The 24,598-nt window shown below is 43.1% G+C and overlaps 2 protein-coding genes across 3 annotated transcripts in view; both read right to left on the reverse strand.

The window, feature by feature from the left end:
• The window catches only part of Zdhhc21 (zinc finger DHHC-type palmitoyltransferase 21), a 49,915-nt gene extending 47,741 nt beyond the window's left edge, over positions 1 to 2,174 (reverse strand). For both annotated transcript variants that reach the window (XM_036178759.1, XM_036178760.1), the window contains exon 1: positions 2,006 to 2,174. The gene's annotated coding sequence lies outside the window, so the exon portion shown is untranslated. The remainder of the gene's footprint in view (positions 1 to 2,005) is intronic.
• Positions 2,175 to 21,450: 19,276 nt separating this feature from the next.
• Positions 21,451 to 23,941, reverse strand: Cer1 (cerberus 1, DAN family BMP antagonist). The gene is made up of 2 exons (XM_036178560.1): positions 23,435 to 23,941; positions 21,451 to 21,798 (listed from the first exon to the last, which is right to left on the reverse strand). The coding sequence occupies exons 1-2, from the start codon at positions 23,939 to 23,941 to the stop codon at positions 21,451 to 21,453; spliced, it is 855 nt and encodes a 284-aa protein (XP_036034453.1).
• Positions 23,942 to 24,598: the final 657 nt, after the last annotated feature.

Raw genomic sequence — 24,598 nt, forward strand, 5'->3', positions numbered from 1 at the left:
CAGCTTACTGGAGACTCTTAACCAACCAATCATAATCCTGACAAGACAGGAGGTGTGTTTCTTTCTACTTTAGTTTTCCATTCTCCGCCCCCCTCCCCCCCAGTGATCAAACCCAGGGCCTTGCTCATCCCAGGCAAGAACTCTACCAGTGACTGAAATCTGAAATAGACACATGTACACACACACACACACACACACACACACACACACACACACGGCAGAGATCAAACATTTTCAATTTCATTAAGAGCCATTTATACACTGACTGTTCCACTAGATGATAAGCGAATGCTCTTTCATTTCTAGAACATTTGAAGTTGAGTCTAAGTCCTAGCACTTGTTAAGTAAGGAAGTCTACATCCCTTTGCTTTCCCATTATGTCTAATAAAGCGATAGTGTGCAATGTAAAACCCTATGCTGAAAACACTTCCATTGGCTCCACGTGGACATTCCCAGAGTTCTTAGTTTCTTTACTAATGTATGTGCTTTTCTGTTATGATTCCGAATCACCAACTATGAACTAGAGAATCAGGCAGTGGGCAAATATGAATAAACGTTATGATCGACCAATTTCCTTTTGTCTGGATCCTAATTGCTATATTGATGTGTGGATACTTAAGTGTTTAAATTTTCTTAAAAAAAAACAAAGCATATTTAGATAGCAGTTTCTCTTGAACATGTACTATTTGGTTTCTTCCAGCTACAGCTCCTAAAGTATTAACAGAGATCTCCACATTCTGAAGATGTCTAGTGTAATTCTACTCTTACATCCAAATTGAATTCTAGAGTTCTGGTACTACAAACATATTTACATTTTTTTTTCCCATGAGGTAATGCTTTAAATGTCCCCTCACCATGTCAAAAGGTGTTAAATTAAAAACATGGCATTTGCCAAATAAACATGGAAAGGCTTTTAAAAAACAACAACAACAACAAAACGGTTTTTGGAAAAGTTTAGCCTGGCTACCTACCTAAATATATGGATGAGAAAATAAACTGGATCCCTGACCTACCCATGACCCCACAGCTGGATAGTACAGAAACCAAAAGAGAATCTGGTTTTTCTTTCCTCAACTCCAAATCGTCTTTGTTTTATTTCCAACTGATTTCACACCTCTTCAAAAAGCCTTACTATTGAGAGAGGGCACAACTAAGGAAAAACAGAGGACCCCTCTGAACTTTGTCTGTGAATCTCAAGCGCTGGGAGAACTTAATGAGATACTGCACCAAACCCTTTCATCTAGGAACGGCACATACTAAGCAGTCATCAAATGGCAAGTACTATTATTATCTTTTACCACAAAGTAGGTAGTGAATTTGGGGGGGGGGGGGGAGTGCACATATTAGCAGTGGGTGGAGGACCCACTTGACAAGTCTTTTTAACTTACACTTAATTACCCTTATTTGCCCTTATTTTGAGCTGCAATTTTACACTATGATTTATGACCCACCCACAATGACCTTGATTTTTTTTTCCCCTCCTGTACTTTTATGAACTGCTAGACTGCAGTATTTTCAAGTAATAATCGACCAAGTCCTCTTAGCCCTGAAGATACAAACATCTTCCACTGACTCATAAGGGATCTTAAAATGTGACCCAAATACAGCTCGAGAAAGACCATAAATTTTAAACGATCACTGCAGTGTAAGTCCAGGTAGCGATTACAGAGCACGGTAACAAGTGCAAAGCGCTGCCATGCAGAAAGCCATTTTCTCAAAACCACCGGTGCGGCCCAGGGAGAGGAGAGAGAAGGTCAATGGAGGTGCCCGGTTTCTCCAGGGGAATCTCTGCAGCTCCGCACCGGCAACCTCGAAATGAATGAAACGCCCGGTCACACCGACAGCCCGGGCCCCGGAGGTGCAGGGAAGCCGGAGTCCCGGGGACAACTCGGCGGATTTCTCTCACCAGCCCAGTCAATTCCCCCGGCCCGGGAGGGGCCGCGCGGCCCCCGGCAGCGAGGCTCCGCCGCAGGAGTGGACCGCCCGCCCGACCGCCCACACTCACCGCCGCCCGCTCCGCAGCTCTCCACTCGGCCCCGCGCCTCCGCCGCCCAGGCCGGGCCGCGCTCCCCTTCCGCTTCCGGGAGCCGGGACGCCGGGACCGGCCGAGTGGGTGTCCGCATGCCCGCGCGCCCGCGCGGAGGCACGGCCGCCGTCGCCGTCTCCGCTTCGCGCCCCGGAGCTGCGATGGGAGCCGCCGAGGGCCGAAAGACCTGAAAGCGCTCCGCAGCCCAGAGCTGCGCCCCGCTGGTTTTCACCTCAGCCTACCTGTGCCTCCCCGCCCTGCTGCCCGGCCCTGCCCTGCCCAGGGGGCCCGCCATTGTCCCCACACTCTTCCTGCATAGGACCACCCTTAGCTTTAAACAGTGTTCTGGTCTTCCTTCTGTTAGGGGACAGACCTCTCTCCCCAGTGACAAGTTAAGGATTTTCCATGTGTACTTTGTTTCAAAATGTCTGCAACATTGACATCTCCGACATTGGCTCTTGTAGGGAATGCATAGTCTCAGATTTGCTCATTCTATACCTGCAGGTGACTCCTATCAGTGCACCCCAGAGATTGAAAACCATCGATGTTCAGTCTTATGGCCTTTAGACCCTCTGTTGGGATGTTCCAGCCATCCAAGCTTTTTCCAATTCTTGTTGGCAACCTAAATCCACATTCAAATAATCTTTATATGTATTTCAGGAGATCTCTATAAGTTGCCATCTTTCCAATCAGTGAAACCTAGGAAAAATTATTGGACTCAACAGTTCAAATAACCCATCTCCCAATCTAAGTTGTTATCTTCGCAAACGCCTGAGATACAGTGAGTAAAAGTTTTTGCAACTCATCCCAGCTCCTAAAACAGCACTGTGGAAAGCTTACCACTACTGTTCATGGGTGTGTGGAGCTAGGTGGTTATGCCTACTTGACCCAGAAGGAGATAAAGTGTGAATGGGAGAGAGACCGCCTGCTGTGGGAAGTATGTACTTCTTTTTAAATGGTATTGAAAGCCTTGCAGGTGGAACTGTTCCTGGTGGTACCAATTACTCGGGTCCTGGCATGACAGCTGTACTAACTTTAAACTTCCGTTCAACTAGCTTGCGTCATTTCCCATAGAATCCCCTTAATTTCATTTCCCTAAAATGTCCTCTCCCCTCTTAGATTGAGGCAGGATAGGAAGAAAGAGAAAACAAGGGGACATGGGGAAGGAAAATAGAATCTCACCCTAAGATTACCCTTGGTTTCCTCTTAGCTGAGTGTCAAGAAACTATAACACAATGTAAAGCCAAGGCAGCCCTCAGAGATAATGCTCATTCCTCCCTCCCCTGATACATTTCAAACAACAATATTAAAAGTCACTGTGGTCACTTAGAACCAGAATGGCTGTGGCCTTGAGTTTAACTGTTAGCACCACTCTTTCAACTCTACAGACAATGAACCTCATAAAACCACCTCACAATCTTATTTACAAAAAAGGGCATTCTTGTTGTTTTGTTTTGTTTTGTTTTGTTTTTTCAAGACAGTATTTCTCTGTGTAGCCCTGGCTGTTCTTGAACTCAGAGATCCACCTGCCTCTGCCTCAAAGGCATTCTTTAAGATAAAAGAAATAAGTAAATCATGCCCTTTCTTATTTTTAAGCTGTACTTAACTTTTAAACGTTGTTTAATCTTTTAACCTTGTAAATTATGTACTTTGAACAAGTTAACTTAGAAAGCTGCAGAATTATATGTGTGTGTATACACACACATACATACATATGTAAACTTATATGTATATATCGTACAGACACCCTAGCATAACTGCCCCCCCCCACACACACACACAGAGTCATGTCTCAGGTGTGTAGTATTGTTCTTTCCTCAAGCACACTCTCCCCCATTTTGTGCTTCTGTTTCTCTTTTTCCTCACTCCCATAATTCTACCCCTATGTGCACTTAAATCTGAAGTGTATGTTGTCCCTTATTGATTCTTAATAAATTCACGTTGCCTTAGATAGTCTTTGAATTCTTTTCTGAATGTAGTTTAGGCTTTACTTTTGTGGAGGTCCTCCAATGACAATGCTGTATTGTATCTCCAACTAAAGACCAGCCTCCTACCTCAGGCTCCTGAGTGGAGGGAGTACAAGAGTGTGGCTCTATGTCCGTCTTTTGGACATGATTCTCTTAATACTACCCAAATTGTGTGTGTGTGTGTGTGTGTGTGTGTGTGTGTGTGTGTGTGTAAGGGGGGTCATCTGGAACCCTGCCAACACAGAGTTCTGGGTCACTACTAAACTTGTATAGTACTTACACCTTCATATTATCATGAGCAGCTTGGGAATTGCAAATGTATTCTTGCTGACTGTAAACACTTCATGACCTTAAAAGCCACAGGTTAATTTTTTTCATGGTGTGATTCCCCAGAGCAGCAGCAACTGTGTCACCTGGGAAGCTGTGAAAAATCACATTTTTCAGCCATACCCCAATCTACAGTACTAGAAATTTTGGAGGAGAAGTCTACAAACCTGTGTTCTAACAACCAGCCAGGTGATTCAGAAGACACATTTGTGGGAGCCTACAAAGATTGCAACTTGTGGTTTGACTCAAGGTCAGAGAGTTAGAGTTTGTTTATTCTCCAAGGCTGCATAACAGGGTGCAAAGGCGTGGTTGTCGGGTGTCTTATACTTCAAGGCCTAATCACAAGAGGTTCTGCCTTGGGGCATGGTTACCAGGTGTTCTGAAGGGTCTACACTTGGTTGTACATTGTGCTTTTGATCTTGAAAAGGGGAAGTCTTTTGCCTCTCCCCTTGCCAGTGTATAAAAAGCCCATTAGAAATAAACTTGAGGCTGCTGAGTATTGACCCAGGGTTCTCCCAAAGCTATCCCGTGTCTCTACCTTTTTTCTTCATCTATATTTCTATCTAGTATTTCTCAATTCCTCATTCGTCTCTTCAAGGGACCCTTTGATAGGTTGGACTGAACCCCAACACTAAACCCCGACACACATTCATGTCTTAGAATTGTTCAGCTAGACCATTACACCCTAAAGCAACCCAATGGTAGACACTGATTTGACTATATGCAAGTTTTATTCTGTTTCACATTAACAAGTTCCCCCTTTCACACATAGCTATGGTGTTGGAAAGCTTGTCAGTTGCTTTTGGAATAAGTAACTTTGGTTATCATTATGCATCTGAGATGGTGATTTTTTTTTTTACTTGGTTTCTTTGAATAGGCAAAAATAAAAAAAAAAAGCTGAGGAGTAACTGAAGGAAAATACTTAGAATGAATTCCCCAAGCCCAGTGACCTGAATTACATATTGTTTTGATATCTCTTTAGTCATCTCTTTGGAGGGGAATAATCCGTGTCAAATGATCTCAACCACTACCCAAAATAATTAGCTGAGACATATGAGTGCACACGAAAACTGAAAGTATACATGCTTTTTATGCTGTTTTCATAAATTAAACCTTCTCTTATCAGTCAATCCGATTCCACAGAAAGTTTTCAAGGGAAAGCATGGAAGGAGGTCAGTGGCCAGAAAAATCCCCCCAACTGTGAACTGCTTTAGCATGGGAAGTTCAAGAATACAGACAAAGGCCCACCTCCCTCATGAGTCTGCATCATCTCATCCCATGATTCATGCTAAGCATTGATTGTATTGATAGGCACATGTCACGATGAGTACACAGAAGAAATATGGTATCAGTAGCAGATAGATACTTGCCTGAAGAGGTTTTTGGTTTACTGCTGTTGGTGTTCTTAATGTTTTGTTTCTGTCATAGTGAGGATCAAACCTGGGGACTCAGAAACGCTAGGTAAGAACTTGACCAATGAACAACATCCCCAGCCCAAGAGCCTTCCTACTTAATTTAAGAATGGAAATATGTCACAAACCATATTTCCCTCCTTAATTCTGTTCTACTTCATGGATCTGTGATGCTGAAGCATGATTACTAATCAAACGGATTGTATCTGAGGATAAAAAAAAAATAGATAGGGACACATAACAGGGCTGCCACTGCCAGCGTTGTGTCTGACAATGGCACAGGCCGAGAGCGCTTGTGGAGATAAACTCCGCCAACTGCTGTGCTTCTGTGCCCATGCCAGGGAGGACTGGGTCTGACTGCAATTTCCCAAAGTCAGTGCAGTCCAGAGTTTAATCAGCACTGGCTAATAGCCTTTGGCAGATTTGGGTGGATGGCGATCTCCACCTGCCCAGCTGGGTACCATGCCCTAAGCACCCACATTTGATGCACATTCATGATTTCTTGGTTGCTCTAGCCATCACTTCCATCTGTGTGAGTGGCAGAGTGCCCATTCCAGAATAGACTAATCATCTAAAAGTTGGTCTTAACCTTGTTTGGGGTAGCACATCTCTTTGAACATGTGATGTAAGTTGTAGATCCTTCCTCAGAAAAGTGCATGGACGGGTATACACACACACACACACACACACACACACACACACACACACACGAGTGTGCACAATTATTTCATATATTTATGTATAAAGTTCTACACACTGCCCTACTTCCCATATTTGTTTTTCTCTTTTTTTTTTGGGGGGGGGGGGAGTTGAGTACTGAACCCAGGGCCTTGTGCTTGCTAGGCAAACACTCTACCACTGAACTAAATCCCCAACCCCTACTTCCCATATTTTAAGAGGATCACAAGGAAGTTATGAACACCAGGTTAAAAGGTTGCCCTAGGATGTTAAAAGTAGATAAAGTGAGCTTTTATATTTCAAATAGCTAGGGAAACTCTGAAGAGCACCAAGTTCTGAGAGGACAATGCGAAAGTGATGCTGAACAGACACAAACTAAGTGCTGCTGTTACAAAGAACTCAGTAGTCTCAATAGGGTGGGTCAGGGGCCTCATGGTCAGGGGCAGCCTCATGGAGAAGCAAAAGAGAGCAGGACATGAGGTTTAGCGTTTGAAGTAGGGTTCAGATTTCCACAGGAGGAAAATGTGACTGATGAACACATGAAGACATGAAAACATAAGGGGCCCTGTGGTATGGATCGAGTGTAGAATAGGTAGAAAGACAGAAAAGAGAATGGAATAAAATAGTCAAGTCATGATGAGCCACAAAAGCAAACTATGTCTAAAGAAGAGACGGTAGTCAAGGGTCATTACCTGCTCTGATCTGGGAAAGACTGCTATTGCAGGCATCATCGTCAAAAGCAGAGCAGCAGTATGTTTGGAAGGATTTCAATATTCTAAACTGAACCTGGTATTTGTTGGCTTACTCGGATGTTTTAACTACATTAAATAAATATTAACTTGAGATTGTTACATTTTGATGAAAGTCAAAGGGAAATATATTCTGATAGGTGGTCATATGAATTTAGATCCCAGGACACTAAACAAATTAAAATCTGTTTAAAATGGAAAGAATGAAAATCAACTAAAAAAGAGAAAAGACCTCCTGATACTCAGCATGCTGGAAAAACAGAACAAGGTGCAAAGAGTCCACTGCAGCACCATTGCTGCTGAAGTCACAGGCAGTTAAACTACACCATAATGATATCCTCTGATGGTAACTGACTTCTCGCCGTGGAAGCCTCGAGCTGCAGCCTCTTTTCACACATTACTTCTGATACGCAGTTGCGGGGCTATCTTTACCTCAATACCTGGTTAATTCCCTCCTCCTAACCCCACCTCCAAATGCCAATCAATCCCAAAGCGACCCGTGCATATACCAGGTAATGGGGGTCGTCCTCAAATACATAAATAATAATTTACAAGATGATTTTGATGGTGACAACCATCAGAGCTAGAGACTGAATGAGATCTCACACTAAGGAAATGGAGAAGTGTCGTAGTAATAAGTGATCTTCTAGGGTCGGTCTGGGGAAAGGCTCTTCTTTGCATTCTGTAGAGTTCTCTCAGAAGGGATCATAGAGATGATGGGTGGATTAGGGCTCCAAGAAAGAGAATGCAGTAAAAGCTGAGAGAAGAAGGCTGAATCTTGAGAACCAGCTAACGTATATATTAAAGATCCAAGAGAGGAAGAAATGATTCCATAATTCCCTATGGTACAATTATTTACAAGTCAATATCCAGCCCAGTTTTCTATTGAGCTTCAGATCCATACATTAACAAGGAAGACTCCCCCACCCCATACACACCCTTGTTGATTATGTGCACTCAAGTATGCAGTCTTTGGGACCAGCTATGAAAGTCGAGGGAAAGTACTCTTGTTCTTCCCAAGGCAGGCCAAGCCTCACTACCTCATACTCTCTGAAGACTTCTTGTTAACCCATTAGTGGTTGAGTGAAGCAATGGGAGAAATAAGTTCCCAGTCCCCAAAGGGAGAATGACCGCTGCTCCAATGGAAGTGTCTCCACAAGACTAACTTTTCCTCTTGATGAAAATGGTGTTCTCGAAAAAGCAGTAGAGCCAGCACCCCGGGCAGGAAGTGCTCTTGGCTTTAGTTATAAGCCAGGTGGTCGCTGTCTTTGCCCTGTTGACTGGGATTGGACTTCAGTCTTCCTAATTGGCTAATTTAAAAGAATCACAAAGGAAATGAAAGAAGCAGAAAGGGGTAAGCCACGTTAGTCACTTAAGTTTCCAGAATGCAGCAGGATCTTTGTGTGAGTAAAAGTGTCACTGGAAAGGAGCGATTAAAACATTTGCATAAAGGTTTTACAAGGTAGGGCAGAGAAGAAGATTTGTGTCTTAAGCAGTGAGGGAGAGAAAAGGATTTTGATTTCTCATCATACATAAAGTTTTAGTGAGTAAAAGAAAGGACTAAAATGTAATGGTTCTTGCAACTGGCATCAAGTGTCTATTTCTTTAAGAAAGTTTTCTTCTAAAACTTTCAACGGAGCATGCCCAGAAGCACCCCTGTACATCTACCATCTTTATAATGAAAACTAAGCATGTCTACACACATTTTTGCCCACCATCTTAACATGTGCTTGATGGCCTTGAGGTGAGCACACCCAGAAATATGTCTTCCTTCTTTCTTTCTTGAACTTTAAACTGAGCATGCTCAGGAAAGTGCCTGAATATGTGATTATGTATGAACTCACCAGGTTTCATCTCTTGGTAATTCTAGTTTGGGCTTTACACTCACCAAGATGCAAAGCCATGTGAAATGATAACAACCTAAGTGAATGCACAAAACAAAAACAACTCAATAACCTCTTGACTTAGGAATGTTCTGTTTGTTTAAAACCTCTTTTCCTTTTTAGGTATGTGCATCTCCATTGACAGCTTAGGTCAAGAAACCTGTCACATCCTGCTTCTGAGAAGTAAGGCAAGAGTGGTTGTGAACATTTTAACTTTCGCCCACTTCTGTAGCAGGAAGCATGAACAGTAAATGACTTAGAAAAAGAGGAGCAGGAGAGGAGGAGAATGTAAGTGGCCGATGTGTTGTTTGCAGAGGTTTGGCTGAAAGACCAAAGGCTGTATGTCTGTCCTTGCCCACCACCACACATACAAAAGGGAAAATGTCAATTGAAGTGACCAGAACCCTCAGGGTGGGGTCTGTAAAACATTCCATAAAGAGACAGAAATAATTCTGAATCTTGAGCCTAATAGTTTTTGTTGCACCTATCAGCTCTAACATTGTACTATAAAGCAGCCGTAGACAATCTGTGAATGATTGTCAGCAGGGAGGCTGGGTACCAATAAGATTATAATTTCAACAGTGGGTTCAGGCTCTCTCTGGCCCATTACATCAGTGTCTATGAACCCTTCCTTGCCTTGTGGGAAAATGGGGGGAGAAGGCATTCAAATTAAGAGTCAGAATGGTGACCAGACAGTTGGGGATGGGTCTGAGTCTGGTCTTTCCCTACTGTGAACACTGAAGGGTTTTAGACATTCAGGAGGTGAAAGAAGGTGTGGGGTCAGGACAGGGGACAGTCAGAAACAGGAAAGCATAAAAAAGGCTGATCATGGTGCTGAGGAAAGACCATTGGATTTGGTGATTAGAATTTTTCTGGAGGACTAAGAATCAATTTGAATGACTAGATAATTCAAGAGAAGGTTGATCATTTGGAAATGGAGGCATTGATTATTGCCACAAGAAGCTGATAACCAAAGAAGTTGTTTCTTATTTGTGTTTTAGGATAGAGATGCCTGGATTTTTTTTTTTTTTTTTTTTTTTTTTTTTTTTTTTTGAGATAGGATTTCTCTGTGTAGCTTTGCGCCTTGCTGGCCTCAAACTCACGAAGATCCACCTGCTTCTACCTCCTGAGTGCTGGGACTAAAGGTGTGCGCCACCACCGCCGGCCCCTGGATTTATCTTTAGGACAAAATCCTGGGGGGGGGGGGGGGGAGGGGAGAGAAAGACAAAGTAGAGTGGAGAGATTCCACACAGTGAGAACAGGGATACCAGTGGAATGAGTAGACCCAGCAGGATGGTTAGCGTCACCAGGAAAAGGATCAGTCGCTGTTCAGTCCGCAAAATCAAAAGACAAAGACGAGGCAGGGGCTGGTGGGTGGGAGATACTGAAGTGGAGAGGAGCAGAGCTGAGTGCTTAGGTCTGAATGGCTTCTCACCTTTCCATTAGGGCAGCAGAACAGAAGCCCTGTGTTCTCCACTGTGCTCTCCAGGGGAGCGGAAAGAAGGACTCAGCACTTCTCAGTGCAAGACTGTCAACCTCAGGAGAGATCACAGAGTCCTTTGAGGAAAATCAGAGAAATAAAACCAGTCACTTCTGTTGTGTCTTACAGCCGCAAACACTGGAGAAATAACTTTTAACAGATTTTCCAAATGTATGAATTCAACAGACCTTCTTGGAGTTCATGACATCCACATCTACTACCTGGAAAATTTAGGTCACTTCACAAGTGCCACAGAAGAAAGGTGCAGACTTAGCTGGTTAAACACATGTAAGCTCATGAGTGAACACACACACACACACACACACACACACACACACACACACATGCACGCAGGCACACATGCATGCATGCACGTACGCATGCATATGCATGTGCAAACTGATTGACATGAGTGGAGCAGCAAATGTGCCCGAGAAAATTTGCTAGGAAACACAGGATAAAGTTATGAGGGAGAAAAGCCTGCAGCAAACAGGCGGCTAGGAATTCAGTAGAATCAACAATGAAAGACCGGCCACCCGCCCTGAACACACATCTTGGGTTTATTAGTTGCCTATGCTGCTCTGGATAGTGACTCCCAGGAAGCTCCCAGATGCACACAATATACAGCACACACCGCACTTGTGACAGCCTTGTTCTTGGCCCTCTCAGGCACATGGGAACTTTCATTATAACAGTGTTACAAAAAGTCACTCCTCCTTGGTGTTTTCCTAGCAAGCAATATCCTGTTCACTCCTTCCTCTCTCTGACTTTTGCTGCTTCGGAAGAGCCTGGGGATGGGACTATGTGGAGACACATAGTCAATAGTAGAATGTGACCTTGGATTTAGGAAGTCCTGCATTCAGGAACCTTCTCAGGCCTGACTTGTGAAAGTCTGAACTCTCAGACTCTTTCCTGGATGTGCTGTCATTTATCAATTACTGCAGGAACTAGCAGGCTGTCATTATGAAGCCTCATATGGGTGCTCAGTAACTATTAAGAGTGTATTAAAATTACAGCATATGCAGTAGCAGCTGAGGCTGTTCTGTGGAGACAGTTTCAGCATGAAAACATACCACACTATGACTCCCATGACCCCTCCTTCTTACAGCTGCCCCAAAGCACCGCACAGACTGCAATTTTAACTCTTTAATCACATCAGGAGTCATTTGACGGGTGATTCCTAAGCTTAAGCAAGCCTCTTCCCTTAAACCAGGATGTGTAGTTAATGATGCAGACTCCTTGCTGTATACTCGCATATAAAAATGAGGGCAGGTGGATCTTCTTTGGTGTTTCTTGCGACAAGGGGGAGCCTTTCTCCTTTCTGACTGTTCAGACAGGTGAGTGGAGGTACATCTGAGAGCCGGATGAGCAGCCGGGCTTGGCATAGGTTGTGTGTGCCATGGAATGCACATTCTGGCAAGTTGAGACATTTGTCTGATCTGCTCCTGAAGTCGACCCAGAACAGATGAGACTGGACAGATCCTGGAAGTCTTGTTTATCCCACAAAGGTCTATACCACTCCACCTTGGTATCATGCCAGAAAGAAAGCACTAGATGCAGGTGTCTCTCATAATGCAAACAACTGGATGATATCTTGAAAAATGTTGATTTTCTTAGGAATGGTGACGTTATCTTAATCGCATATGATAATATCCATAATTCTTAGAAAGTAAGTACACTACAATAAAAGTGCAATGTCAGAATACTTGAAATTTATATTTTTTTAAAATTATTTTTATTCTTGAATATGTATCGGGGGTGTGTGTGTGTGTGTGTGTGTGTGTATGTTTGTGTTGTGTGTGCCCACCAAGGCCAGAAGAGGACATTAAATCCCCTGGGGCTGGAGTTATGTGTGGTTAGGATCTGCAAACATAAGTGATCTACCCTGATGAGCCATCTCTCCAGACCCTGGCATTTACTTTTCACATTGTCCAACAAGACACAAATACACATCAAATGTAAATACACACCTCCATACAAGTTGAGAGACAAGGAAGATAAGGCAGAATGTCGAAGCTGTTGAGCTGAGGTGGAGAGCTTGGAACTCTTCCTGTCATGTTTCACCTTTTCAACTATCTTGTATATTGAAATATTTTATGGAAAATTCAGATTCCAGAGAATCCCCCAAATCCATTGAATCAGACTCCCAGAAATAAACATTGCTATTGAGTATCTGAAGCAAGTAGAATTGGCCATAATAGTTGAAGGTTATGGAACCATAAAGTTGAACTCTAAGAAAAGAGTAAATGCAATTTAAAAAGTATTTTGTTTTGTTTTTTAAGTGATAGAAGTAAATCAACTTAAAGACCCAAATTTCTTTAGACAAGACAAAACAAAACCAAAATGCATTGAGTAAAACTCCTGCTTCACCTGTGTGAGCCAACAAAACCAACTGAGGAAATCAGAAGGGGGAAGTGTGGCTCCTTAGCTTTCCACACCCCGACCTGAAGAACTCGGCAGAGTCCAGGTAGAAAAGTACAGTGCCTGCCTGAGAGGGCGAGGAAACAGCACAGCTAGACTCTCACACAGTCTGAAGACTTGTTCAGAATTCCTGCCGTACGAAGATTTTTAGTTCCTGTTTTTTGTTTTGTTTTGTTATTTCGGTTGTTGTTTGTTTGTTTTCCAGTGCTGGGTGTGAGCCAAGAACTTTGCTGGGTGTGATCAGAGATGTTCAGTCACTCTGACTGGCAAAAATCACCTGTGCAGCTTAAAACATGCAGACCAATGTGCTGGCCCTGGCTCCCACCTCCAGACCTTAGAACAAATAGTATTTCAAAATCTCAAGTATACTAAAATTATAGTATAGAGTCAGGGTTAAAAAGCAGTTGTCTATGGAATAAAACCCAGACTCCTCAAAAAGGCACATTCTGTCTTCTTGAGCCAGGCAGCAGGAAAAGCACCCTTCTTGGCCAGTAAAGGAACCCCAATGAGCCAACCCAATTCCTGAGGCTTCCTGGATTCACAATGTATCTATTTTGGATGGATACATCTGTGGGCTAGATACAGTGAGCTAATTAAAGTAGACTTTAATTAGGAGCCTTATGGAACTGTAGATAACTGAATATTTGGAAATGAGGTGAGCAAGGGGCAAGACACCGAAGTGAGATCAGAGGGAAACAGTAGATTATTGTGACATCAAAGAGAAGTCTACCTGCTTTATAATTTTCATGCGATTTTGCCATGATCTCATCACCCATAAGGACAAGCAGGGAAATGGGGCGTGGGGTCTACTTTTGTTTTTGGGGGAACCCCTGTAATGAATGACCTACACTACAGCTCATGATCCCAACCAAGTTCATCAGTGTTCTAAGATACCATTAAGCTAGGTAGGAGCATCTAGAAGAGGGCATCCTTTGACTGAGGTAAGTGTTCACTTCCTTTGTTGAACAGGAATCCAGGCTCCTTGCATTGACATGATTGCACCACACAAAACATGCCTACTGGAAATTCTTGTTTTCTGGCATTGGTTGTGAAAGAGGTGTGTTCCTTTTAGTTGGCAGACAAAAAGAAGTTGTAATAATTTCCTTGGAAAGTATTAACCCAAACCCCGCCCAAGTAGGTTACTGCTGCTTTTTTGTTTGTTTTGTGTTTGTTCTTTTTCTTTCTCTCTTTTTTTTTTTTTTTTTTTCAGAGAAGGAGGACAAAGGAGAAGAGGAAGAGGGAAGCAGTGCCGTGACAATCTGAGCTGGAAGTGTGGGTGGAGACAGGAGGCCTGGCTTCAGGAAAGTGTCCTTCACTCAGTGAGTCACTCACCTTGTCACCACCACAAACTCCACAGTGCAGATCTGGCTTAGACAAGAAAGTAGAGATCATGAGCTGTCCTGAAAACTGTGACTTCTGTCCCCAGCACAGAGACCTGGCTTTGTGGCCTTCCAGCAGGAACAGGCGTGTGCAGTAGTGTTCTAAGATTTCTTCAGGCATCTCTGACCTCCGGTCTTCCTCTCTATTCCAATTTGTTATCATGCAGAACAATCTCTGCTCCTGGGAAAGCTTTGGGACACTCAGGAAAACGTAAAGCTTTCTGCCCTGAATACTCCAACATTTGTGCAAGGTTCAGTTCAGGCCCTTTTACAGTATTCTACTCAGAAACTCCGTGTGCCTTACATGTGTGCACTGATAGTCACAAGCCCCACACATGTAAGCTACCCTTCCAAGAGTAGTCCATGAAACATACTCATTTATACTGATTTCATTCCTTTAAAACATTAAAATGATGCATTATGTATTTGTGTATACAAATAATATAAACACTGTATGAGAGACAGAAGTACAACAAAGATGTATATAATACACAGGACTTCTGTTAAAGGATTTATGAGCTAGAGAGGAAGTAATCACAACCAGAAAAAAAGCATTATGGCTCTAGATGACACTATTTTGGGCTGCCCAACAACCCTCTTTCTTACTCTTCATTTCATTATTCTATTATCTTGGGCATTCCCGATTGTACTAAGTTCTTTACAAGGGGAAAAAACTGCTTCCAGACCTGGGGCTCAAGGCTCAACACTCTTGAAGGATAAGATATCGCTGGACATCCTTCATCTTCTCTACTATAGACATTGGCATGTAGATGATGAAGCCACAACCACATTGTCACTGAGAAGAGCTTTGTGGGGATTGGCAGTGCCAGGCAAGAAGGAAGGAGCCCATGTCCCCAAGAGAGTGTAGAGATGCTGACTCGACCAGGTTCCATTTCAGTGAAATAAGCATATTTAATGCCTTCTGGGCTGCTTTCTGGCACCGGAGTTGAAAGCACTTTACTATTACTATGACTTTAGAAAGGCTTTGGAACCGAAAGAAGGGATGGACATTAGATGAACCCCAGGCTTATCGTGTGCATGTCTTTATGTGCACACAGATGCATATATGCAAAGAATGTATTGTTTACTGGCACACACACACACACACACACACACATGTGGTGGGTATTGTGTTCCCTGAAATATTGTGTGTTCCCCGAAATAAACATATCTGGGGTCAGAGAACAGAGAGCCACTAGAACAAAGCCAAAAATGGTGGCTAGAAAATGGGAAGAGTGAGCCATAGCAGAAGTTGGGCGGTGGTGGTACACACCTTTAATCCCAGCACTTGGGAGGCAGAGCTAGCTGGATCTCTGAGTTCAAGGCCACTTTAGAAACAGCTAAGCATGGTGACCTACGCCTTTAATCCCAGAAACCTAACCTTTAATCCCAGGGAGTGCAGGCAGAAAGAGAAAGGTATATAAGGCGTGAGGACCAGGAACTAAAGGAGTAAAGCATGTAGTTAGTTAAGCATTTGGTTGGTTAAGCGTTCAGGCTTTGGAGCAACACAGTTCAGCTGAGATTCATGTGGAGGAGGACTCAGAAGCTTCCAGCCTGAGGAAACATGACCACCTGAGGAACTGGCGAGGTGAGGAAACTGAGGCCTGTTCTGCTTCTCTGATCTTCCAGCATTCACCCCAATAACTGGCCTCAGGTTTGAGTTTTATTAATAAGTACCTTTAAGATTCATACTACACACACACACACACACACACACACACACACACACACACACACATATTTTTCTATCTCAAAACAGTGTAGGGGTTGGGGATTTAGCTCAGTGGTAGAGCGCTTGCCTAGCAAGCACAAGGCCCTGGGTTCGATCCTCAGCTCAAAAAAACCAAAACCAAAACAAACAAACAAAAACAGTGTAGGGAGAAACAAGTGTGGGAATCATTCACCTTCTACTACTCCTTATCAGTGACACTCAAACAAGGTTACTATTGGGGGGGGGGGGCGAGCATTGTCACCTACAAAACAGCACTGAATTCTCTACTCTGCATTTTCATGAAGATTCAATGAAATTATATATAAAATCTCTCTCCATATATGCATGTGTGCATGTTTGTGTGTTTGTGTGTGTGTGTGTGAAAGAGAGAGAGAGAGAAAGAGAGAGAGAGAGAACTTGGCACTGTTCTTGACACATTATATATGTTCAGCATGTGATATACATTAGTATCGCACCTTTTGTATCTACAAACCCATTTTTTGAGCTCTATACACTCCGTACTAGCCTCCTCTAGGCACAGACTACAATGGGGAAAGATACCCCTATACAGTCTCTGTTCTCACAGAACTTAGAATTCAGTTAATGATAGAAACAAAAGTATAATTATGAGCTGAGATGAAGTATGATATAAAGAAGTGCAGTATCACGGAGGCAGGTAAGCAGTGAACCCAAGCTTGGCTGGGGTTATGGAAGGCTTCCCTCCAAAAGCAATTTCCGAGCTTGGGGCTGAGATTTTTTGAGAGATCAGCGCAGTATGCTTTATAAAAGAATGACTAGGAAGCCAAAGCATGTGTTTACTTGCTCCTGTACTGTAGACTTCAAAGGTCTGGGGTTATGTCCAGATAATCATGTGTTCTATTTATTCATATTCTTTGGACTGTGTTCAGCACAGACACACATAAAACTAGGAGACTGGATGAATGAAATAAATTTTCCTTTATTTTTATTTTTATGTGTATGGGCATTTTGTCTTCATGTAGATCTATACATGATTTGTCTGCAGGGCCCTTGGAGGCCAGAGGACATTGGCGCTCCTGGAACTAGAGTTATAAATGGTTGTAGGTCACCATGTAAGTGCTGGGACTAGAACCCTGGTCCTCTGGAAGAGCATCGACCCAGTGCTCTTAGCTTCTGAGCAACTTCTCTAGCCCTTATGAATGAATGAAGTCTTTAATTCCTGGCAAAAAAAAAAAAACCAAAAAAACAAAACAAAACAAAAAACAAAAAAAAACCAAACTATATATATAAAGGTTGGGTAAGAAGCTTACCTGCCATGCATGAGACCATAGATCCATTCTCAGAGACACTCATATAACACACTCTCACACAACCACAAAATGTCTCCTAAAACAATTTAAAGCATCCAAACATGTAGTAAAGTCACAATGATTAGCTCTTACTATTCCTGAAAAAGGCATTGCCTTATCTGTTGTACACATTTTTGCTGCACACAGAAAGGCTTGAAAGTGGAAGGAAATGTATCCCGTTTATCTTTGAATAGTATAGTGTCTTACATAGAACAAATCTCCTGAAAATTCAGAGATTGAATGGTATTCTTAATTAGGGATTCAGTGAACAGGTCATAGAAAATTCTGTCCCTGACCTTGGTGGAGATGATAACTGCAAATACCAGAAACTGATGTGATGGTAAATCACATGAGGGTAAATCACCTGGGAGGCGGCGATAGGAGAATCCAAAGTCCTAAGTCATTCTCAGTACATCGTGAGTTCTCAGCCAGCCTGGGCTACACGAAATCCTTTATTTGAAATGATAATATCAATAATATTAATATCCTCAAGCACCATTGGAGTCAGGATTGCCATGTGGCTTGTTTGGGCCAACCATGGAATAAGGGTCAGTTAGGTTACTTCTAGAACAATCTTCACAAATAAGTGAACTATCTTTTCCTTCCTTTGTCTCAGATAAGATGATTTTTCCAGAAGTGTCTGCTCCTGTCAAACTCACAGGCCCCGAAAGAACGTGAAGCAGAGGAAAAGCCAAACAGTGGCAAAGCATTATGTGTGAGAAACAAATAGACCCCTGTCATCAGATGCCAAAAACAAGTGCACACTGGGAAAATGAAATCTTAAATCTCACTCAGCTCTGCTCCGTGGGGAATACTGAATGTCAGCTTTCTAGAATATAGAGAAACATTTAGGGAAAATAATAGCTAAAATGTATTGAAGAAATGAGACAGGGTACTGCGCAGAGAAGAAACCTCCTAGACCACTGAAGAAGAATATGTCAGCCATTAAAAGGTCATCACTTTAATGTCCGGCTTCCAGAGACCACTCAATAGAAAGCCATTGGTCTCCTGCATGCTGCTCTGCATACAGCATATAGCCAGCTCATTCTCTCTTTTCAGTTGGTTGATTTTCGAGTTCCTTGACCACAGGCATGGAAGCTCTACAGGAGCCGACATTCTGTTTCACTTGTACTCAACTAGTACGGCACATGTATAATTGGGGAGCCTTTGCTGAATAAAGTATACACACACGACAATACTATGTGCTACCGAGCAATGTGTGCACAAGACTGCCCAAACACTAGAGGAAATCCAAAGTTTAAAAGTACAAATTCGTATGAATGAGTAGTAAAGGGGAGGTCAGAGATCAATGTTAGGTGTCTTCCTCAATATCTCTCTGACAGGATCTCTCACTGAACCTGGAGCTCATGGATTTCTCTAGGCTGTCTAGTCCATCAACTCCAGGAATCTGTACACACACACACACACACACACACACACACACACACACACACACACACACACACACATGCACAAGGGTTGGGTTTACAAAGGAGTGCCACCACTTAGCTTTCACATGAGTACTGGGGACTTGAACTCAAGTCTCTAAGCTGTACAACAAGCACTTTACTGACTGAGCCATTTTCCCAGCTCCAATCCCCCCCCTCTCCCTCCCTCTCTCTCTCTCCCTCCCTCCCTCCCTCTCCCTCTTCTCTCTCTCTCTCTCTCTCTCTCTCTCTCTCTCTCTCTCTCTCTTTCTTTCTTCCTCTTTTTATGAGAGGAAAATGAAACCAAGATTTAGGAAGGCTTTTGTAGTGAGGACCAATCAAGTCATTGCAATGTTTGACAGAGAACCTGGTCCAGGGACACACTCAGATAGAACAGCTAGGTGAGACATCTGTAATAAGAGACCTGTGAGACATAAAGCTAGAATGATGGAGAAGGAATGAGCAAATATAATAGACACTCTACTGAGAATGTCAAGGAGCTGGATTAGAAGACCCAAGTCAGCCACTGGAAAGCTGAGGAGGTCCTTGATTATAGCCTTTCATGGATGCCCTATGTAGAACATCAGTCAGTTCCGCAAATGGAAAGCTTCCATGTTTAATGTGATCCCCTAGCTATGTAAGGGAAGCAGATACATCTGGACCAGAGTGTGACAGAAGCAGGACTGTCTTGTCATCTTTTACCGTGAACTAGTCTATACACAGATTGAAACACAGCCATTAGCAAAACTGGATTCTAAAGTCTGTTAAAAGAAAGGAAAATACTGCCCATGCAAGTTTACACAAGTCTTACAAGGCTGACTCTCTTTACTGGTAAAATAGGTGATTGCCTGCTTCATAAATTTTTTTGAGAGGAGTCGATGGATTTAAAAGATGCATCTGCTGTCTGATGACACACTATTTGTGATTTCCTCTCATCAGTGTCCTACACACCTGTGGTTTTTTTATACATTGAGCCACTGGACACTGCTTTTCCTTGCAAGTAAAAATGTTGGTGAATGGGCACTTTTAGGAGGTTCTCACAAATCACTTTATGAATGTAAGCTCTGACCCCTCTATCAGCTAGCCCATCTGGAGTTTACATGAGAGGGAAGGGCAGGCCAGAAGTTTGAATAAAACTGATAAATTTTTGGAGCTCCGGCTTGAGAGCCTATTTGCAAGCATAGATAAAAGGGATTTGGGAGGATGTAAGGAGGAAAAGGGGACTCCAACTGGCAGAGATGGTTTACATAATCAGGGTTAGGCAGTTGCGCACCAGACAGATGCTCAATAGCTTTTGGCACCAAAATATATTGACCAGCTGGGATATCATTAATGCTTAACAATTTTATCCTTATGACCACATCTTGGCCAATTAGGCTGTCTTTGACCACCAAAGGGTATAATATATGCTGTTGTAAATGCCACATGTGTATTTCTGTAGCTCATATTCTATTACATTGATGTGTTGCATAATATACACTAACTATAAATGCATTTGCTTCTTCAGAGCACCATGTTAGATGGTGATTTAAGAGGAATAGAATTAAAATGTAAAATTAATTTCTTTATAAACAATAATTAGTTATTACTCCAGGAGGTGTAGGGGGGGGGGGGGGGGGGGGGTGTAGGGGAGTACTAAAAGTAAAGAGATTTAAATCAAGTAATTTCTAAATAAATAATGGAAAAAAACTACTGTTAGAAAGTAATCTGGCTGGAGAAAGCCAATGCTGTATGATATTTGACACAAATAAATGCAGGCAGGAAGTAGGTACTTGCTAAGAGACAGTGGCTGAGTGACTTAGAGGGGCTGCTTGTGAAATCAGAAGCCATGGCCAGTGTCATAAGGCCACGAAGTCATTTCAGAAACCCTCCTGAAAAACCAGTACTAGACGGTACGTGACACAGTATTTCCAAGAGTTCTTTACATGCTGAAATTTAATATATTACAACATTTAGATCATGTTCAGAACTTTACATTGAAGTATCTGCTGAGTCCTATGTGTCACACATACTCTTACACAATAGCAGGAAGCCCAAACAGAGAAACCCAACTTGCTCAAAGGCCTGTGAGTAGATTTCACCTATAAACAGTTTCCCTTTAAAATGACTTGCAATGTATTTAACAGGAGACTAACTGAGTTTCTTAGTAACTTCTATGAGTGGCCTTTGACTCTAATACTGTTCATGCATTTTCCTCATACTCAAGGAAATGGTTTGGTTCCTAGTGCCTGAGCCCCCTCGTATGTGTGAACTACTAAAAGCAGCATCAATATTCCTTCTTCAAAGTCAGATAACCAACAATAAAAACTTCATGTGGAGAGTATAAAAAGGAAAGGGAAAATATGGGCCGTCAAGTGAGCTGCTTCCTACATCTGTGGCAAGAACCACTCAATAGAATCAAAATATTTCCTAAATCTCAAAGGCAGCTTCAAAGTATGCAAAATCCTCTTAGAAATCCTTCTGAGAGCGAGGTGTTACAGTGGATGTCTGAAATCCCAACACTCAGGAAGTGGATCTGGAGCTTAAGACTGTCATCCGTAGCCATATAGCATTTGAGGCTAGCCCAGAATATATAAGACCCTGTCTAAACACAAGTGAAGAAAAAGGGGGGGGGCAATTTCCCCTCTATGCAACCACTTAACATTCCCAGATTGAGCAACCTTCACTTGTTCTGCTGAGGCTTTGTTTTCAGAGGTAATCGTGGGATGGCTTTGGGAGCTGAAAGCCCAGGGATGAAGGACTCGTGGGAGCCAGCCACCAGGAAGTGCTCCTCTCTGTGCTCTGCCTTTGTCATGCACTGACATTCCTCCACTTGGGTCACCACCTTGACCACGGGGGTTGGGCGAGTGCAGTTCAGCCTCAAGTGCATGGTGGTGAACTTGGTGGGTGAGCAGTGGGAGCAGAAGGTGTAGGGATGTGTCTCGGCTCCAGGAAAATGAATGGACCCACATTTCCCAAAGCAAAGGTTGTTCGGGACAACAACGTTTTCACAGTCTTCGTGGGCAATTGTCTGAAAGGCAAACAGATTAGGTCATCTCAAGGCATTTTGTACCACTCATGACACAGAAGGATGCTTTAGAAGGATCTGAATTGGGAATACACTTTGTGATAGCCAACAGATGATGTCCATTAGGGACAAGCTTTCTTTATGGAGCTATTCATCAGTTAGCCTCTAGAAAGCCTTAAGTTAACGTGAAAATAATCCCCACCATAAACAGCAGACTTGAAAGAATTTTCATCTAGTTGGATATAACTAATTAGGAACAAAAATCTGTAATGGTGGCCTTCTTATTTAACCACTGTACCCTACCTTTCTGTCCCCCACAGGGCATTGTGTACAGCAGCTTCTCAGTAAATACTGCTCAATTAATCATGGAATAGGCCAGATACCACAAGTTTAATTCCATCCTCTTTTATTTGAGCTGTAAAGCAGTCAAATCTATGAAGCAGCAGAGTCACAATGTATGGACCTATGTTACATCACCTGTGCCACTTTCTCATAACCCCATATACCCAGTTTTATGTGTCTTTCAAAATGTCTGAGTCAAACTCCTTCATTTTAATTTAATTATCAATAGAATTAAAAAGTAAGAATTTCAAAGGAAACTTGATTGCCCTAAGTCTTAGGAGCAATTTTCTAATTGCACACGGACCAGCAAAGCAGATATTATTACCTGATGATTGACTTGTCTTTGCTACACAGTCAATTGCCTTAGAATACTGCCTACTTAATTGGGTGGTGTTACTAGACTGTAAAATTTTAGTCTCTCCTGCACTGCTTCTGGTTCAGTGTCTTTTTGATGAATGCATCATTTTCTGTATTTTAATTTAGCACTTGGAATGCAGGTGTTGCCAGGAATGGAGGAAGCAGAATAGCAAAATGTTCCTTTGTCTTAATAGTGCAGAACTGATCATGGTCACTGTAAGTTAGCCAGCACAAGCTAGGAAGTAGGATAAGGAAGGAGATGTGATTTCACATGAAGGTTATTTTTGAAAACCTGTGAGAAACATAAATTACACTCTAAATTATGTTTTGCTATCACAACGCCAAGAAATGATAGTGAGAATCGCAATATAGAGTTTCTGCAGGAACATTTCAAACATCAAATAAATTTAGCAACTATTAAAACAGCTCTCATGAACCTGTGAGGTAGTAAGGTGTGAGCATCAGAAAGAATGGAGGGGCACCCAGAGAGATAGCCAGGGTATCCCACCTCACCTCCAGTTTGATTTACATGCTTTTCTAATCTTCATGAAGATGGAGATGAGCTGCAAGGTAGTTCTGGCAATTGCTCTAAATTCCCAGTTTCTTAACTGAGCCTTACTTTTCTCTGTAGATAATACCCACTAAAAATATACACACTCAACAAAGCTCTGTGCCTTCCAAATGATGACTACCGATAGGGGCCGTGCCACCATGCTAGCATGGAGCATTTCCAGCATGCCAAGGAACAATGGAGGAAAGAGAAGGAAATGAGAGAAATGGAAAGGTGATACATGTGGCCAAATCCCACAGCAAACGACACAAGGACCAAATGTGGAATCAGGCAAGGAGCAGGCTCCTGTCAGCCTCTTCCCAGCCTGCCATTCGTCCTAGCTGTCCCCAAGTCTTGCAGACTCTGGCTGTTTTCCCCTAGAATGCATACCTGGTTGAAGGGCACTGTCCTGCAGGTCTCCCAATGTACTTCATGGCTTTTGATGGGCAAGATGACCCCCTGGGAGGCTGGGCCCTTTCTGAACATGAAGCGATGCCAGAATTTCTTGGCTTCCTCCTGAAGAGGAGATCTCTCCACTTTCCTCTCATCTGCTGGCTGAGTGAGGGCCTGGATCCCCAGTGGGACATGATCATTTTCCACATCCTTTATGGGCTGAAGTTCTGTCTCGGGTTTCTTCCAGAGTCTTCCAAGCCTGGACAGCATCTTCTCCCTCTGCCTCTGGCCTTCCCCAGCCTGGCTGGCGCCTATGAGGTGTGGCACCGCCACAAACAGATCTGGCTTGTCTTCTGCTTCCTCATGGTTGGCCATGTGGAGATCTCTGCGACCCCTTTCTAGGAGCACAAAGGAGAAAGAGCTCTGACTCTGGCAGCTGTCCACACATCGGCCTGCCTTCCCCGGAGGCAAGAGCACAAGCAGATGAAGTAAGAGGAGATACATGCTACCAGGTTCCAGAGACGGAGATTCGATTCGCAGATGGCCTGGCCTAAAGGAGAGGCTCCCTCTGCAGGACTACAGCCAGGACTTCCAATATATGCTACCTGCCTGGGAGAATGGGGAGCCAGGTGGTCAGCAGGCGGGCAAAGCAAACACATCCAGTGTTTGCTTACATTATGTGGTGCTAATGGTGTCTTCCCGCCTTCGCTTTGGCTCTGTATTTTTGAAGCCCCCCAGGGAAAGCCTGAGACCCAGGGGTTAATTAGCTGGTGGCTTAGCTGTTGTCTGAGACTTATGAGAGGCAGTATTGCCCTTTGTCTGAATTCCTCATCATTGTCATTAGAAGAAAAACAACAACAACAAACAGAGCCTGCTAACATTTGCTGCACATCTGCACTGAACTGGGGTAGAAGAGACCCAGCCTCCTGTGTGTACTCCAGAAGCCTAGAAAGCAAAGCAAACCAAAAGGACATGTTATGCAAAAGCCCAGGGGAGAGAGAGAGAGAGAGAGAGAGAGAGAGAGAGAGAGAGAGAGAGAGAGAGAGAGAGAGGTCTTCCACAATGGTTAGCAAAGGATTTAGCTCAGCAGCCTTCTTTGCCTTCTCTGTATCCACATGTGGATTGAAGCTGTTGGTCACAGCCGTGCTAGGGGAATACATC

The sequence above is a fragment of the Onychomys torridus genome, chromosome 2 (assembly GCF_903995425.1).
Source record: "Onychomys torridus chromosome 2, mOncTor1.1, whole genome shotgun sequence".
In the NCBI taxonomy this organism is placed as follows: Eukaryota; Metazoa; Chordata; class Mammalia; order Rodentia; family Cricetidae; genus Onychomys; species Onychomys torridus.